The sequence below is a fragment of the Eutrigla gurnardus genome (assembly GCF_963514095.1).
Source record: "Eutrigla gurnardus genome assembly, chromosome: 12".
NCBI lineage: Eukaryota > Metazoa > Chordata > Actinopteri > Perciformes > Triglidae > Eutrigla > Eutrigla gurnardus.
The window spans coordinates 17,544,193-17,562,199 of record NC_139926.1 but is presented as its reverse complement, the minus strand read 5'-3'; the positions used below and the strand labels follow the sequence as shown (position 1 = coordinate 17,562,199).

Here is an 18,007-nt window from a genome sequence, read left to right as displayed (position 1 = left end):
GTGTTGTTTTCCCCAGGTACCTTCTCCCCGACAGCAACAAGTCGACCAAGCACAAGACGGTGGTGGAGCGGCGCTCCGTGAACCCGCAGTGGAACCACACGTTCACCTACTGCGGCCTGCAGCCCGGCGACCTCAACAACGTCTGCCTGGAGCTCACCGTGTGGGACAAGGAAGCCCTGGCCAGTAACGTCTTCCTGGGAGGAGTCAGGCTCGGAGCAGGCACAGGTGTGTTGAAAGATTGACTGTTCAAGACAGTTCAAGGTCAAAACCTTCAAGGTCAAAGAATTTCAGATACGCTTGAACTCAAGCTCAAAGAAGAAAGGGCTTTAAAAGCTAAATGAAAGAAAACCAAACAAGAGTCCTGAATCATAAGTGACGTCTCTCTCGCCTCAAAAGCCAAAAATCTTTAGTTGCACAATTGAGAGCTGGTGTTCTTCCTCTGGCTATTGAGGTTGGCGGATTGAAACGTATTCAAAGGGGAAACCGATTCGTGAGCTGTGTGATTTCACTCGAAGTTGTACACTCTACAGAGATTGAAGATTTTCTATTTTCTATGAGATGGCTGGACAATAAAACCCTGAAATATTCTGCCAAATGGATGATGAAAAATTGGAATGATTACTCAATTTGTGAGCGTTTTAAAGGAAACACATGTTCTGGATCAATGTCTTGTTAGCCCACGCTGGTTCTCTGCATGGCACAACATGAAAACTCTCTTCATTCATGTGTCTTCATGATGTCAAATGTATATCGTAACTAATGGCCAAATCCTGTTGAGAGAGAGTGCTAATTATCCCCAGGGCTCTCCGGCAGTTCCAACAGAGTAAAGCTAATATTTGTGTTTGTCTCTTTTCCCCTCAAGGCAAGAGCTATGGCAACGAGGTGGACTGGATGGACTCATACGGGGAGGAACAGCGGCTGTGGCAACGCATGATTGAAAACCCAGAAGTCCCTCATGAGTGCACTCTGATGTTGCGATCCAGCATGCGCAAGTTCAACACATGAGCCGGGATCGGATACACGGACTAAAGAGGATGACGAATTAAAATAGAAGAGGGAGGAAGAAGGCGGAAGGAGAGAGCCGGAGAAGTGGAACGGTCAAGAAAAAAACCATGTCCAGGACTCAAACGCTCACAAGGGGAACAGAGACCTCCCCCTTCCCCGCTTCTCTCCTCCTGTTCAGCCGGTCATGCCTTACACACTCATCCACATGTCGTGTGCATCTAGTCTTGACCAAGCACTGCTGTTTACTGCTGTATATGAGAAAAAAACGTGTTGTATGTAACTTATTGCACATTAGCCTGGATAAGCACACGGTGCGACTCCTTATGTGTCCGTCCTTGTCTCCGTGAGTCACGAACCAGAGGCATACCTGCATGTAGTCACAGCCGGAGAGGCACCGATCAATAACACAGAGACTTAAGACATTCCCTTTATGAGCAACCGAGCTGCATCCTGGCATCCGCCGATGCTGAGATTCGTCCAATTATAATCAGTTGTGTACAGAGATGGAAAGTGACTAGTCCTTGAACTGCTGTCTTATTCAAGCGGCAGACTTTAGAATTACTGAGGAAAACGACGTACGCCTGGTTCAGAAAACACAATATGTGTGTCGGGTACAAGGTCACGTCGTCAGATAAGTCCTGCTGTGCCGGCCGAGAGACCAATCATCGCTGGCCGTCACCACCTGCGTGATGTCATCCCTACTCATCCTCGCCTCTTTCTTTTTTTTTTTTCTTTCTTTCTTCAGTCGTGATGGTCCCACCAGGAAACCTCAAAGAGGCGGGTGGTTGTTGCCATAGTTACGTAGAAGTTTCTTCCATTTCACAATTCCAGATTGCTGTTAATCTAATTTAAAGTGACTTGACGGAACAAAAAAATCAAACACGCTGGACTTTTCGTCTACCACGACACACCACATGGTATATTGCTATTTTTACTCACGCATTATCTTTCCCGATCTCAGCTTTCGGGCTGGAATCGGGGTTGATATCGTGTAACCATAACCAGGCATTGGTTAGCGCTACGATAGCAGCCATTTTTAAGACTTCTCAATCACAGCAAATGGAGTATTCTTCTACAGGCTACTCTTATTATACTTGAGGTGAAAGACTTATTTAAGAATAAAGTTCAAATAAATATCTAATCATCACTCAACAAGTCATTTTTAAAATGCCAAGTTGTTAAAAGTGGACATCAAATTTGCTTGAGCTCTAGGTGATTTAAAAAGTTTGTGTTGTCCGACCAAGAAAAAAAAAAGACCAGGGACCTTACAGTTAGTTACTTTCCACCTCTGGTTGTCACAAAAGAAAAAAAAATCTACACGATTTAGATTAGCTTCGATGTAAATTAACATAACACTGTATCAGTGTGATAATAGAAACTGCATGGTGTTTGAGAACACAGGTAGAAGAACAAAAAAATAAAGGTTATTTAAAGCACTGATAATTACATCATTTAAGAGAGTGTAGGAACCCTGAGACCGAGGCTGTGTTTTGTAGAGTGAGTCAGCACTGAGGCGAGCTGCCTTCATCCCGGGTGTGGGGGGGCGTCACCTTGGCCATGTCGCCCCGGGGCTCTGCCATCCCACCCTCCTGTGATGAATCACAAAATCCACAATAACCATTCTCAAGTTACAACCATTTCTCATGTGGAATGCCAATTTTGTCGCGCTTGTCCTCGCACTCACACTGCACAATTATAGTAATAATACACGGTGTTCACTGTACAACATACTTTAGATGAGAGGTTCGTGCAATACCCGATAACTGAAGAAGCTCTTGATGTACAGCATGTACTATCTCTGTTGTGTCTGGTTTATTCCGAGCGTCAAACTCGCTGTATTCAAACCTATTTTGTCCCGAATGTGTTACAGGAATATTTTGAAATAAAACGATCTTTCCATAGACTTTTTTTTTTTTTTTTGAGAATACATCCAATATTAAACTATTTATATGACTGACTTAGTACTGTCTTTGTGTACAGCTAAAAAACATCCATGTTTTAAGTAGTTTTTTTGTCTGGAGTCCTAAACGTAAGAATAAGTTTAAACCGACTCAGAGCACAAAACATCCAATAAAAAAATATTATTATTTTTTCGATCCAAAACCCTGATGCAACACTAAACCCAGGCCTAAATGAGAAATTGATTTCAGACACTTTCTGTGAAGATTTTATATCAATAACAGTGTTTACTTTTATTATGTTTTTGATTAAGTGTTTTTTTCTGCAAATGTTTTAGTGTGGGGGAAGTTTTTTTTAATACTTCTTGTTATCTTCCACCTAATTATCTAATGAAGACACACCTGTCAATGAATACATAAACATGCCCTTGCTGAAAACCTGCCATTATTTTTTTTAAGCCATCAGAAAAATATTTTGATCTATAAAAAAAGCACATTACATCATGCTTCTCCACACTTCAGTGCCTTTGATTCGCTCATTTGCATGCTTGAGGATTTCAACGCTTTTTCCTGGAGAGCAGCTGTGATTGTCGAGTACATCCAAAAATTTCATGCACACCACTGTCTTTTTGGACATGCAAGAGAAAATATCTGTTGGTGAAACAAGTTTGTTTTTCTTTTACAAACCCAAAAGCAATAGCTCACTATTTGCATTATTCACTTCCTTATGAAAGCTGAGAAGATGAGAATATCAACGCCACTCTTCTCAATCTTCCATCAGGTGAAAAAATGCATTAAATTTAAGAAGCTCTTCCGAATCTAACTCTTGGCAAATAATGGTATCTTCCAAAAGAACAACAATGACACGTAAACCTATAAAAACCCTTTAAACGAGTTGTCTGGACAAGAAATGGATTCAACGGAGCAGCGTGCAGGAGTCAATGGCATCGAGCAACGAGGTTGCAACCAGTCGATTGCAACCAATCAATTTCTCTGGGTTTGACCTCAGACCGCCTTCATTGACACAGTGACGATCATGGATGATAGACATATTTAATCAGTGTCTTGTAAATTCAAATGTACAACGTAGCATACTAACAGAGCAGCGTCCTGTACTTAAAACACAGTATTCCAGAGAGTGTACATCATTATTGAAGGATGTGAGCTATAAATATTAGGCAGGTGAAGAGTTTCCCCAGTTCATAAAGTAAAAATACTTTTTTTTTTGTACAAAATAGTAAAAACATATTTCTGCTTTGAAAATATTCATAATAATAAAAACATACAGGTAGACAAGACACAGGAATCAATATGATTGTAATGTACTGTATGACCCGTTCCATGTAGTGACCTCTTTCAAACACGCTTCAAATCAGCACACACACACACACACACACAGAGATTCAGGTAGGAGTGTGTGACATGTTGGATACAGAGGATCTGTCTGCTGTGACTGAGGAGGAGAAGGATCAAAGATGGCTGAGAGTCCGTGGACGTGTGGTTTTTTTTGGGGGGGTGGGATTAGCAGGTCTGGCCTGCTTCCTGCTGTAGCACCATCTCGTCCTTGCGGAGAGGGAAGGTGTCGATCGTGGTGAGTAATTCAGCCGCTGTGATGGGGAACGGGTAGCGTTGCTTGTCCATGCCCTGCTTGTCTACCAGCACCATTTGGAAAGACCTTTGAGGAATCTGGAGCAGTAACCTAGGAAACGCACATCAGCTCAGTGAGCAGCAGCGGTGGAGAGTAACGAAGTGCATTGACTCCAGTACTTAATTTAAGTATTTCCATTTTCTGCTACTTTATACGTGTACTCCACTCCATCTCTGTAGTACATATTGTACTTTTTACTACATTAATCTGACAGCAATTTCTCATCCCCTTTCCGCCCAGTGAAAACCATGTATCTCCGGATGACTTGCTTTTGAAATTTCATGATAAACTGAAGGTAATTTTCTTGGATCAGCTAAAAGAATACATCCTCACGTCGCTGAAAACAGGGCTGTTTTTCTGAGCTGGTGAAAAGTAGTATTTTCCCTGAGATACGTGATTCTCACAGGACTCATATGATGCATTGCTGTAGATTAAACTACAGTATATAAAAGGAGTTCAAATTAGCCTCGGCAGTAAGATGCAGCATTAACATGAATCCAATATAGAAAAGTATAATAGTATAGTATAATGTGTGTGGGAGGGAGAGTACCTGAGCTGCAGGGACAGTGCTGGAGGGAGCAGCCTGTGTCGAATGCGGCCGATCTGTGCCGGGTAAGTCCCAACCAGCTCAATAACTGTGACGTGCCTCAGGTCCAGACCACACTGAGCGTGCTGAGAGAAGAGAAACGGAGAGACACCAAGCTTTGGTATTGATTGCTAGCAGGCAGAAAGAAGGATATAATCACGGAGCACATAAAACTCAACTCCAACTAAAGTTAGAATACGTAACAATAGGGCTGCAAAAGATTATCTTCATAAATAATTCAAGTCCCCCTCCACTCAAAACTGAATTTCCCTTATTGTTTGGCCTTCACTGTGCAGAGTAATGCATGTGCAGACTTTGATCTGAGAATACTGTTTTCACCTTCATCTGCTGAATTAAAGATGTGGACTATGAGGATGGTTTGGAAGGCAATTCCTGGAGAATCTGGCTGGAGAATGGATTTCTCAGTGAAGCAGAGGCAGCAGTTAAACTTTTTGAAAATGAACCTTACTTGCATATTCATTGATTCTGGATTTTATAATAAGGTAAAAGAAGTATGTGTATTTTTAAGAACTTTGAACTCATAAAACCCCACTTCTTGGTCGACTAATCGATTAGTTGGTTAATCAATTCTGCTCTGAATAGCACAAACAACTCACAGCCGGACGGATTCCGACACCATTTACCAAACTTTTAACGCGGTCTCGTCTCTCAGCTGATAACCCTCGGCTTTAAAAGGTCAGACATTGAACGACAGCCGTTAACCGTTCCTGACAAGCCGTGGAAACGTCTAGCCCCGGAACAAACCTTATCAAAGCCGGTGTCGGTATCATTAATTCATCGCCGTGACATTTTCTGCATCCACACGCACGCCGTCCTCCCTTCCTACCTATTTGTCTCCCTCTGCTTCGTCCCACTTACGCAGCAAAGCGAGGCCTGCTCGAGAGCAGCAGCGGAGGCACGAATCACCGCCGCATTGACTCAGCCGGCCCACCTGCAACTCGTGTTCTCCCCGCGAGTCGTGTCTCACCTGCAGGTTGGTCATCTGGAAGCGGTAATTATGATTGGCAGCCGTCGGCGCCGAGATGATGAGGAGACGGCGTTTCTCGTAGAACTGGTCCAGCAGTGCAGCGGCCGTACGCACTCCCACGTTGATGTTCATGGCTGCGATGACATTGAATGTACAATTAAGTGATGTGACGAGACACACGGGTTCAACATTGAATACACCAAGGCGAGATGCTTGTAATATGATTGTTTTGGGCTGCTGAGCAGACGTCGTGCGCCATCAAATGTATTCAAAAGCGAAGTGAACCTGCAACACTGAATATAAAACACTGATGATTTCTCTCCCATCCGCTGCTTTTTCTCCCAGATGCAGACAATAGATGAGTGTATTGATTTTTATAATCGATGGATGGCACACGGGACTTATTGCCATCAGACAGCACATATTAAAAATAACTGAGAGGCAGAATTCAGAGAATGAGACATGGAAACTGCTGGAAGACTTGACAGACATCAAGTAACCCAATTAGTATAAAAATAGGCCAATTTCGGATTGTTTTTTCTCTCTCCTCTTCTGTCTCTCCCTTATGTTCTTTGGATGATAACCAGTCCTAAAATGACCTAATAATAAAAATGTCTTTTACATTACATGAAACGGTAAAAGTCTTTACGTATATGAACAGATACATCTCAGAAGTGACTGAATAATCATTTGAAAAAGAATAAGTAGCACCATCTGGCAACACTGCATAGAAAACAATATACAAGAATGTCCAGTTACTGATACAAAGAAGGAATAAGGTTTTAATCTCAGACAAAGGTAATTATATAACTGGAATTTAAAAAAAAGGTCTGTGTGGAGAACTATTTGCATGGTTGTTGTTGCGTCCAAAGTTTTTCTTCTCATGAATTTTGTTTTGGAGATATCCTTCCAAATTAATCCCAAGGCTACCGTACTGGGACTAATCCCTACGGATTGTAGGCATTAATACTTATTAAATATTATTTTCGTCACGGTAAGAATGCAACTTCCACAAGGGAATGGGGTAAGCAGCTTGAAGTGTACGAATGCATGAAAATGACTGAAACAACAAACATTAGAAATGTCTGCAGTCCTTAAATAAAAGTAAAACAGAGTTTTTCATTCTCTTATCATCTACTTTTTTATGATTTCCTTCTTCTGCCATTTTTTGTTTTGCTTTGTAAGTTCATTTTAGTTTAGTATATTTATAAATTTCTCTAAAAACCTTTTAAAGAATAATAAAATGTGTTTGTGTTTGTCTGCATGCAGGACGTACCGATACAGGTGGTCTCTGCGCCGGACCAGGTGAGTCCATACTGACACACTCTGGCGGCGCTGCCCTGAAGGTCGTAGCCGCCGGTGCAAGTGAACGCACAAGTGGCGCCGTAGTTGTCTCCGTCGCTGTCACACTTCATATAACCGTTGTCAGCCGGAAACAGTGGGCTGCAGCGGCGAACTGCACGGGGAGAGAGACACACATTAGATATTAAATGTCAGACAACATCATTTGAAAAAGACAAGAGGCCTTCTGTGTGGGAATATGTATACTTTTTTTTAAAGAATTGTATTTGTTTTATGCTAAAACAGATTAAGCCCAGAATGAAGGTAATTTTGCACCAATTATAGGAAGATTGTAGGAGTTTCCATGAGAGAAAAGCTCACTTTAAACTCTAGTAAGTTAATTACTTTATTTATTCTCCATATATGTAATCGTTGTAAGATTGCCTGTAGACATTGTTTTGCATTTTTCCATTTAGTTGTCCTGCTCTGCACTGACAAAAAGACGGTTACACAAGCAATTAATCAGATAGAATTACAGGCACAACAGCCTGTATTTTTCACATTATTAGTACTAAGTTAAATACTTTCTGAGAGACTCTTGGAATAAAAAAAAACATGAAGGAGTTACTAAGAATCCTGCTTTTATTAGCTCACCTCGCACTCTGACGGTGAAGCGACAGGATCCTTTGTTCCCTGCACGGTCAAACACAGTGTAGGACATCTTATGGAGCCCCTCGGGGAAGTCTGATTTTGAAGGTTTCCCTTTCAGGATCACACTGCAAAAGAGACACAATTTTAATCTTTCACTGTAATGATCACAGTGTGATCTCCCTGTTCAGAGCGGGATAACCCACGGGACTAAAACAGACACTGAAGCAAAAAAACTGTTTCAAAAGTGAAGTGGAGTTTCGACTGACTCGGTGAGGATGCCATCTGCAGTGTCTATGCCCTCTGGCGTGTCCCAGGTCACCCTCGCTGTCAGTTTTCCTGGTTCTGCCCACTTATCCTTCAGATTAGGACATTTGATTTTGGGAGAATCCAAATCTACAAAGAGAGAGAGAAAGAAAACTTGAACAAAAGGTAAATAAAAGAGCATATTTACGTTTACTACACAGGCCACAAATTAAGAACATGAAATGTGGACTCTATTGGCCAGAGAGGGAAGTGGAGCAATTAACTGTTACTGCTTTCCGCTCTTACACGGCAGTTTACAATGATTAACATTTTAGTGGGGTTTTAACAGTGTCATTTCAGACAGCAAAAAGCAGCTTTCATCACCTGTGGCTAGCTAATTAAGCTAACGTTAACTCTATGTGTTTGCTGAAAACGCTGTCACCAGCTGACTTTAAAAAAAGCAGACTCCTTTTTCTTAAAAGTGCATCTTAAACCATCCCGGGTAGCATTTAACAGACATGATGTAATGCTCAAAGACTGAGGCTAAAGCTAACAGACAAAAAAATGCCACTAGGTGGTGATCCACAAAGATGCCATGGAATTACAGAACCGGCATAATCTTGGCCTGGTTTTGATTAAGTTGGGCTGGTAAATCATTTTGGCAGGAATTTGAATATAATGTGAAAACAAAAAAATCATATATTTTTTGCAATAGTGTGGCAACATTTTCCAACAAAAACACCTGGATTTTGCATTCTCAGGTTAGCATGAAATGTTTAAAGACAGCTTTTTGTAAAAACTAAAGTATTAGAAGTGATCTGGCCAAAGACCTAATAGTCAAAACAAGTAACATGAATCATGACTTGCAGGAGACTCGACGTCGCTTCACACACAGCATGTGTGATGCTTGTGGTCCTGTGAGATCTGAATGAGTCACAACACAAACCCCTGTGAGTGTCAACTGTTACAAAGGTCACATGTCTACAAATCCCCTCCAGTAAGTTCCTTCCATAACAAACAGTCCTTTTCTGGTGTTGAGAGACAAACAACTGTCTGTGTTTGCCTGTGTACATGTTTAGAGGTAATTTTTTTTTTTTTTAATACATCAACCATATAAGCTTGTATTATGAGGAATACACTGTAGACTGCAGCTCGCGTGACGCCCGCAGCAAGCAACGGTCGTGTTCTGCAGAAGTCTGCAGGCTCCAGTCCTCTGTGGGAGATGAAATTATGCAGAGAATAACAACGCACACAGTCTTACCAACGCAAGTGGGGACTCCAGCGCTCCATGACTTGCTGTGCTGGCAGGTCGCCGTCTTCTGTCCCTTCAGACTGAATCCAGGCGAGCAGAAGAACTCACAGCGAGAGTTGAAGTAGGAGCCGTCCGAACACTTGTAGCCGCCGTTGGCCGGCATGGTCGGCTTGGGACAGCGGACCTCTGCCAGAGAAAGAGCTCGGCGTTGATAAAAGGGCCGGCTTTGACTTCATTTGGTTTGAGTTAATGCAATACATTTAGGCTGATGCATGTATTTAATAATACAGTAGGCTATACAGTACTGGTCCATCTCGGTATTTTATTAAATCTCATATATCAACCACTCAATATGGGCCTTCTTTGATTCAATGTTTTAATCACACAGTCATTGTTTTAAAAAACTGATCCTAGATCAGCAGTGGTAACAGCATATAAATGGCCATCGAAGTAGCAGAAGTATTAGAAATCTTTATTCAGTGACCTTAATTACAATAAAGGGACTAAACTATCTCAATACGCTTTAAACAAAGTGCTCGTCAGTGATTTTCAAAAAGCAAGAAACCTGATCCAAGTAATCGTTTACAAATTTGTTGTATGACTGAGAAACATTTTTTTAAATCCTGAACATCAACCTCAGGCATTTTTAATTTATAAAAGATGTAAGATTTAAAAAAAAAAGAACTCCCTCCCCTGATGAGTCAGATGTGGCTGAAGGCTGGAGAGAAATCCCATGGCCAAGAATGAACTTGCTCAAAAATGTAAGCATTAGTGAGCGAGGGCTGCAGGAATGAGTCCCTAAAACCTTCCCAAATGGGTCTTTGTTTCAATGCCTGAAATACAGTCATGCGACCGTGCACATTTTGGCGCCCATTGGGTTTTTTAGTCCAGTAAAGTGATGCTAACTCTCCGGGTTGGCCTATAAACACATCCCCTGCAGCACGCGTATGTGGGTTCTTACCTCGGCAGGCGTAGTTGGAGGACCAGTGTTTGCTGGCCATGCACACCACCTCCGAGCTCTGGGACTCGTATCCCTGCTTGCAGCGGATTTTACAGCGAGTCCCCATCACGTTCCTGTAGTGTTCTCCTCTGGGTGCACGACAGCTCACGTCCCCATGTTTCACCTTAATGGGCGCACACCACGGCGTTCCTAGAAACGGAAGGGAAGACACTGACCTTTCCTTCACAGCTTCAATTATATGTTTTTTTATGGGAAGGCCTTGGAGTGGGAGATGATCGGTATTCAATAATATAAGCACTTACCTGCAGACTATCAAAGCTTAGAAAGACTTTTTAAAAGGTGTGAAAATGTGAAAACCCGCCCATCGCCTGAGTTCAGACAGATACGGAGGATTTCTTATTACCTTATCTGCAACTTCCCATAATCCAACAGGGTCTCGTGAGGTCGAGAAGATAGTCTCACTTGAGGGAAAGACATATAATGGTGTGTAGGGAGCACTTAAGTTTCAGAGAAGGGTGTGTGATCGATAACAGATAACTGTGTTGAGAGTGCAGCTCTTTATCTAAACTGCTCACACTAGTGATATCAGCTGTTTGTTGTTATATCAGTGTTAGTCTAAAACAATATAGTCCTTTATCTCTGCACGTTGAACACAAAGACTAACTTTTCCCCTCCTACGGCGGACACCTCTGCCCATCTCTGCAACTATTGTGTAAAAAAAAAAAAAACATTCCTCGTCACACGCCAAGTTTGAGGGGCCACACGGTCCTTATTCCAATACAGGGAAATCAAAAATCTGCAGTTTATTTCCTGTTGGCTCAGGACAAACACTCTGTGGACCAACACACATGCGAGCGCACACTGGGAGAGAAAAACACACCAGTTTAGGCTAATTTCCAGTTGGAATAAAAATGAGTATTCATTACACAGCAATGCCTCCCTCCGCTGCTTCTCTCTCTCTGCGTGTGTGTGTGCGTTGGCAACGTCTCCACCACCGCTGAGTAAGAGAAAATAATACTACATTTGAGCTTTTACACAGCTTGGTTTGGCCTGGACGATAATGTTCCGTGTCTAACTGACCCCCGAAATTTAAGGCTGGAAGCTTCTTTGACGTAACTGAGTCAGTTCACAAAATTGGCTGAACTAACTGGTGTTGAATGACGCCTCTTTAAAGACGCAGGGAACAAAAACATTTTAAAAGGTACATTTGTGTAATTCTTAGAGTCCCTTTGTTCCTACTGTTAAAATACAGTATTGCTGCTGTCTGTCTGTTATATTGCACTTTATTGCCCTAATTGCTTTAAATTGTCTTAAATGCTTTTATACCTCAGGGTGCCACATATTATCTTCTGACCCTCAAAATAATGACAATAAAGCTACTACTACTCTTCCTGTAAAATATTTAAATATTATTGTTGACACATCTTGACCTGGTACGAAGGAATTCAATCAAATGTGATTTAGGGCAGCTACTTTACCTACACACTATAAGCTAGTGGGTTATAGTAGCAAGCAGCCAGCAGAGCTGTAGGTCAGCGGTGAACTTGTTTATGCGCTCATTTATATATTTATAACATGTGGGTTCAAACAGTCCTCTAAAGCTTTGAAGTGTGCTGTATTCACTACGCCATTAAAATCGAAGGATGTTTATGTAAATCCCTCTCAAAACTAAACCCCCCTATCGTCTACATCGCTCTGGAATATCTAGATATTAGATAACGATGTTGTCGATTCGTTGTTGATGCTGTTTCACTGCAACGAGAGGAAGAACTGTTGGTCCGAACAATTCAGAACACCATATTTGCTTTGATGACTGCTTTTGATTCTAAACCTAAATGTGAGTCACAGCTCAGATTGCATGTACTGTATGAAAATGCATGTAATGGCAGCGTCTCCCTAAGCATGTAGTCACCTTTATATCTACGAGAATACCAGTCCTCGTCGTCTCCATAGGCGTACTGTCCTGACCCTGGGGATGAAAGAAAAGGAGAAAAAGCAACTCATACAACAACAAGAAAAAAGAGCTGATTCCAAGATGTTAACCAATGTTTGAAAGCATTGTTCTGGGCTTGCTTTTTTTTTCTCTGTAAAACAGCACCAAGAGGAAGCTTTAAAACATTGCTTCATGTTTCATCTGAACCAGACTCTAGGGGGGATCTGGATCTTTTGGACGGACCACATGCACAAGGAAGAAATCGCAAAAGATCCTCTTTTTCTCCAGCTGGTTTGGAAAAATGAATCTGTTTAACACAAAGATTCATTGTGCTCAATCCAGTGGGTTTTTTTTTTCCTGTGGACACTAAAAATAACCACAGCAAAAAAAAATATACATATAATATTAAACAAAACAAAAAAGCCCAGAAAGGGGTGAATTATTTTATCGTACTTACCATTTTCAAGGTTTTATTTTAAAAAATGTAAACCTTGAACAGATCACTTCGAAGGACTGAAATATATTTCAACCATAAAACAGCTGTGGCAGGAGAGCTGGCAGGCCGACCAGTCAAAGACAAATGATGGGAATCGTGATGAGCATGGAGGATTATTTCAGGACAGAAGACGATTGGATGGAATCAGGCCACAGTAAAAACATAGAGGAAATGGGCGAGGAAGGGGTTAAAGTAGGGGGAGGGTGTTCAACCTTGGCCCCGGGATGTTATGAACCTCAGCGTGAATGTGTCCTCTGTTCAGGATCCTCAAGGGAGGAGTGTTCAAGCCTCCTCCAGCTTCGTATGGAGGAGGCTGCATGTTGGTCATTGAACCTGATACTGAGAGCACATCTCGAGTCCCTCCGTTCCTCATCGTGGCTTTTCTGTCACTTTAATAAAAGCTGTCTGGACCAAAATGCCGCAAGTCATCGAATACACACACACACACACACACACACAAGCTTTGAGGTTTTAGCAGTCAGATCACACGGCATGGATTGTACAGAGCAAACCCACATACTGGGTGAGTCAGATTCAGCTGTCTAATGGGAAAACGTCAATGTCTGCATTTAATGGGGGGGAGGAAGTGAGGCAGAGAAAGGTTTGGGAAACTAATTACAGGTGTGTGTGTGTGTGTGTGTGTGTGTGTGTGTGTGTGTGTGTGTGTTTCTCCTTCAAAGTGAACATTATTTGAGCTGCATGCACCATAAAAATGATCAGTTCTGTAACAACCTGACGCAATGATTCCAAGTCATTTACACCACAGCGAGTAGGAGCTACTTGTTTGTGATTGGCAATAACGATGTACTCTGTTTCCTTTCTTCTTCTTCAGGTGCAAATTACCTCACAAACCTGAGTTATAATCCTGAAGATTCTCACTAAACTGTTGAGTATTTACCGTATTTAGTGGCCACCATTCCCACTCTGGATTCAACTGTGCACAACAGGAAACGATTCACAGGAAACGATGCGCGCGTGTAATCCTCATATTTTGATCTCATTGACATCAGCCTGACTGCTTGCTGTTCCCTCTCTTCACATCCTGTCAGAGCTGAATAAAGATACTTCTAAAGCAAAGTGAATATGTTCTACTGCTGCTTCTCATTGTTAATGTCCCCACTGTAGGATTACCAAAGCCTCATCTTATCTTAAAGCTCGCAGCTGACGAGTTGGCTTCTATTGTGAAGCAGCAATTCATTCATCACTGGCGGAAAGCCCCGAGTACGAGAACCGCCTTGCTGTTCGCACCTTTATATACTGAGCTCTGACCGGATTTCTGACCAATAAATATGTAAACAAAAACCCAACAACCTACGAGACAGAACTTAGTCCTCATTTATTGTCGTCTTGAATTGTTTTAGTAACCTGGACGACGAGGGAAATACAAGGACACTCACGCAGCAATGTGAAGTCATGCACCCTTCCAGCATGCAGCAGAAAATGTGCTTGATTAAACAAAACGCAAGCCTTTTTGTTTGACATAGCCTGCAGGGGCGAGAGAAAGAGGCACTAACATGCATGTTATTGTAGGTGGCACTATCCATATTTCCTTGACATGTCCTTAATGACTTTGTCTGCATATCTAAACAGCTGCTGCTGTTCCCTCTCTTGCCAATAGGTGGCACAGGTTGGACCAGATATGCAGGCCTGAAACTGCACTGCTCTGCATTTGGACCGTCTTGGCTGGGCCTGGTTTTTCTCCATGTTTGTAGAAGCATTCCAGACTCAAACAAAGGCAAGAAAAGGAAAAATGGACTCCTCGGCATTCATATCTAACAAACCCATCAACGTGATGGGCTGGGATCAGCAGCCAGCATCAAAATTCCCGTTCATCCACTTCAAATGATATCTTAGCTTGACAGATGTCAAAATGTTTATCACGCAGGAAGCGTATGAGCTCGTCTAGCTGACGAACCTCCGGCAGCGGAAAGGCTTTAAATTGCAGAGCCCGATAGCCCAATTAGCTTTGTTCAGCGACTCTGTTACACAATCTGTCATTATGGGGAATCCAATTCCCTGCAAATGTTGAAGTATAGCCACAGGCCAACAGGGCTGAAGAGAGCAGAAAGCAAAATGGGACGCAATTTCTTTATCGCCACAATAACAGAGTTACATAAGTCCTTTTGGAGCACTAATGATTACTGTCCTATTTAAACTGCTGCTGTTTTCTTAATGGCATCAACAGTTTGTGACCCTGAGGAACAACTGCTGCTGTTTTGTTGTTGTTTTGTGTCTCCATTAACACTTTACATTGAGTCACAGCAAGTAGTTGCTAAGTTACAGTGGAGATCACCACTATACGTCTGAAGTTATCTATTATCTGTGTCTGGTTTGTGTCCTTCATTATTGGTATATTTCCATTGAAGGCGTTAAAAACAATCAATTGGGAATGATTCATCAAGTGTTCACGCTGCTTTATTAATATAGCATTTTCCCGCCTGTTCTTGGAGCTGCACTAATCAACTTATTTATATAAAAAAATTATCAAGTGAGTGTGTGTAATGTTAAAGGGGGCACTGGTTTACCAGTAGCCATGAGGCCACAGTGAATCATCACCTGAATGCTCTCCTCAGCTCTACGCAGCATTTTAGCATCTTTGAGTTCAATGCCCACACACTGCCCTCTCATCAGCATCAGCTAAAAAAACCTCAAATAAACTCCCTGTACTCAACTACCTACCTGCTCAGCACCAACACAGCAGACAGACACAGTTGGTGATCATAGCGGAACATTTAGGAGCTTAAGCGACAGAGACCCCATGAGTTGGTGGAGACCAAAACCAGAGCTACAAGTTATAGAAATGACACAAAAATAGTGATCAAGTGATGACATGTTAATGCTTGTTCCAGCTATTGCAGATTCATGAAGGCAAACACATCAAATATACAGCATACAACAACATGCCGCTGTTCAGATGTCATGTTCAGAGTGTGTTGCAGTGTTTCTGCACGCACTTTACTCTATTTGTTCTTTTTTGTGACTCTATTCAAGATTGACCTTGTTGTTATATTTTGCTCCTCTTCCTGGCAGAGACACAGCTGAACACTTACCAGAGTGGCTGTGCTTGCTGGCATCTCCCCAGGTAACTCCCCGTGCGTGGAGGATGTAACTTCAGACTCGCATCAGCACAAAGAACCGTCATGGAAAATGTGATCAGGCTTTCTACGAATTCTTGGTAGAGGTTTTAACTGTAAGAAGTGATGTGCCAAGCTTAAAGATTTCCCAAAAAGGTGCAAAAGGAGTCATTCTGGTGCAATGCTTCCCAGGTTTCGAGGCATGCACACTCAACAATTCAACTGGTTAAATTGACCTCTAGAACAAACACAAACACACCAGTGTAAAATAAACTTCTCATGAGCACACACACACACACACACACACACACACACACACACACACACACACACACACACACACACACACACACACACACACACACACACACACACACACACACACACGGTACAGAGTAAGTACAGACCAGAGTCTTCACTGTCAGAGTAAATCTGCTCTGCAGCTTGTGTTCATGTTTCAGCCTGTATGATCATACAGCAGCCACCCTCAAACATCGCCTCTGTAACCACACACACACACACACACACACACACACACACACTGTACTCCATCCAGACTTAAGCTTTTAAGTCTTTTCAGCTCCTCACTGCACGGCCCCGCTCTTGTCCGACTCCATCTACCTGGATAATCTGTATGCGTTCTCATGTTGGAGGCTGTTCTTCAGTGTAAGCCTGCAAATGTTTTCTTTTATCCAACCAACGGTCCAAAACCCATGATAAACTCATTTCACAACCAAAAGTTTTTTAAAAAAGTACAAAGAAATACAATTTGTGGGGAAAAGCCAACTCAATTAACCCACCATCCATCATTAATTTCATACAATCAATCAATTAAATAGACTAATCCTTGTAACTATGTTTCTGTGTGTGTGTGTGTGTGTGTGTGTGTGTGTGTGTCAGAGAGAGAGAGACAGAGAGAGAGAGAGAAAGAGGACATTTCTGTTTGCTAAACAGGAAAATAAACTACTGTAGTCCCAAAATGTAAAGTTGCTTTCTGCAGCAGTTTAATTCAAAGCGCTGATGAATGGGTGGTTCTTGGTAAAGCATTAAAGGAGAGGGCAAACACGCCACATAACAGTCGCAGGGCTTTCATGAGCGCCACAGACCGACCTCTGTGCAGAGAAACGTCCCCCAGATGCACACTGCACTCCCCCCGCCTGCCCACCCCCTCCACGTAAACACCACCGCGGTTCACCGAAGCCCAGCGGTGAGGCCGAGCAGCCTCAAATGGATGCAGCAGCAGCAGCAGGAGGAGGAGGGGGGGACGTGCCACTAAACACCTTCTCCCAGTACAAAGAGTTTAAAATCCAGCCTCAAATCGGTCACATCCCACTATTTCCCCACCACCACATAGATAATCTATAAACCGGTCCATTATTTCCTCCCAGTGGGGGGTTAAACAGGGTGTTTGGTCAGCTGCCTTACCTTCATACGCGGAGCAGACGCAGAGCGGGACGACCAGGAGCACCAGCGGCCACATGTCCATAGCGAGACGCGGGACTCTTCGGCATGTGAGGAGGGAGAACTCGCAGGAAAACTTCCAGCGCATTCCTTCTTTCCAAAGGCCCGCCTCTTGCTCCAGATCCAACGGCATGAGGCGGGTCAGACGGACGCGGCTGCGCCAGGCAGCGACCAGGAGATCATATGAACCAACCTAGTACACAAGTATTATCAGGAATACTTGAAAGTATCAAAAGGAAACATACTCGTTCAGAATGGCTCCTATTACACATAATTATATCCTATTTCTACTGCTCAGAGTCAAATAAATGCATTGGATTAACATGTGGGGGAGTAGAAGTGGCCTATATAGTAGCACCAGTGTGGAGATATCAAAGCAAACAGCAAGTATGTGACAAGTGTACTCAAGTACAGTACTTGAGTTGGGTAAAGTGCACTTTTGTCTGTAATGCATTGCTGCATTAGATCCATGCAATACTCAACATACAGAACATCAACGATGAAATACTGTATTATATATTGAACCAGTT

General features: G+C 42.5%; 2 protein-coding genes across 4 annotated transcripts in view; one reads left to right on the top strand and one right to left on the bottom strand.

Annotated features, from left to right (window-relative positions):
* The window catches only part of sytl5 (synaptotagmin-like 5), a 28,668-nt gene extending 25,734 nt beyond the window's left edge, over positions 1 to 2,934 (top strand). For both annotated transcript variants that reach the window (XM_084022621.1, XM_084022620.1), the window contains 2 exons: positions 17 to 225; positions 863 to 2,934. In XM_084022621.1, coding sequence (XP_083878747.1) covers positions 17 to 225; positions 863 to 1,005 — 352 coding nt within the window. In that variant the 3' untranslated portion in view covers positions 1,006 to 2,934. The remainder of the gene's footprint in view (positions 1 to 16; positions 226 to 862) is intronic.
* A 1,008-nt stretch (positions 2,935 to 3,942) lies between these two features.
* srpx (sushi-repeat containing protein X-linked) lies at positions 3,943 to 17,541 on the bottom strand. Of its 2 annotated transcripts, XM_084023080.1 has the most exons (10): positions 17,442 to 17,541; positions 12,426 to 12,482; positions 10,514 to 10,702; positions 9,562 to 9,738; positions 8,324 to 8,450; positions 8,061 to 8,182; positions 7,402 to 7,581; positions 6,126 to 6,259; positions 5,102 to 5,223; positions 3,943 to 4,602 (listed from the first exon to the last, which is right to left on the bottom strand). In XM_084023080.1, exons 1-10 carry the CDS (start codon positions 17,500 to 17,502, stop codon positions 4,425 to 4,427), a joined length of 1,347 nt encoding a protein of 448 aa, XP_083879206.1. In that variant the 5' UTR covers positions 17,503 to 17,541; the 3' UTR covers positions 3,943 to 4,424. The 2 variants fall into 2 exon arrangements, with proteins under 2 accessions (XP_083879206.1, XP_083879207.1); XM_084023081.1 differs by lacking the exon at positions 12,426 to 12,482 and having other exon boundaries at positions 17,442 to 17,517.
* Positions 17,542 to 18,007: the final 466 nt, after the last annotated feature.

Excerpts from the sequence above, each read along its gene's own strand:
- srpx (XM_084023080.1), bottom strand. The coding sequence starts at position 17,502 with ATGGACATGTGGCCGCTGGTGCTCCTGGTCGTCCCGCTCTGCGTCTGC. Across the intron at positions 8,451-9,561 it reads TGGAGTCCCCACTTGCGTTG|ATTTGGATTCTCCCAAAATC; the intron begins GTAAGACTGTGT and ends CTCTCTTTGTAG. Across the intron at positions 5,224-6,125 it reads TCCAGATGACCAACCTGCAG|CACGCTCAGTGTGGTCTGGA; the intron begins GTGAGACACGAC and ends CTCTTCTCTCAG.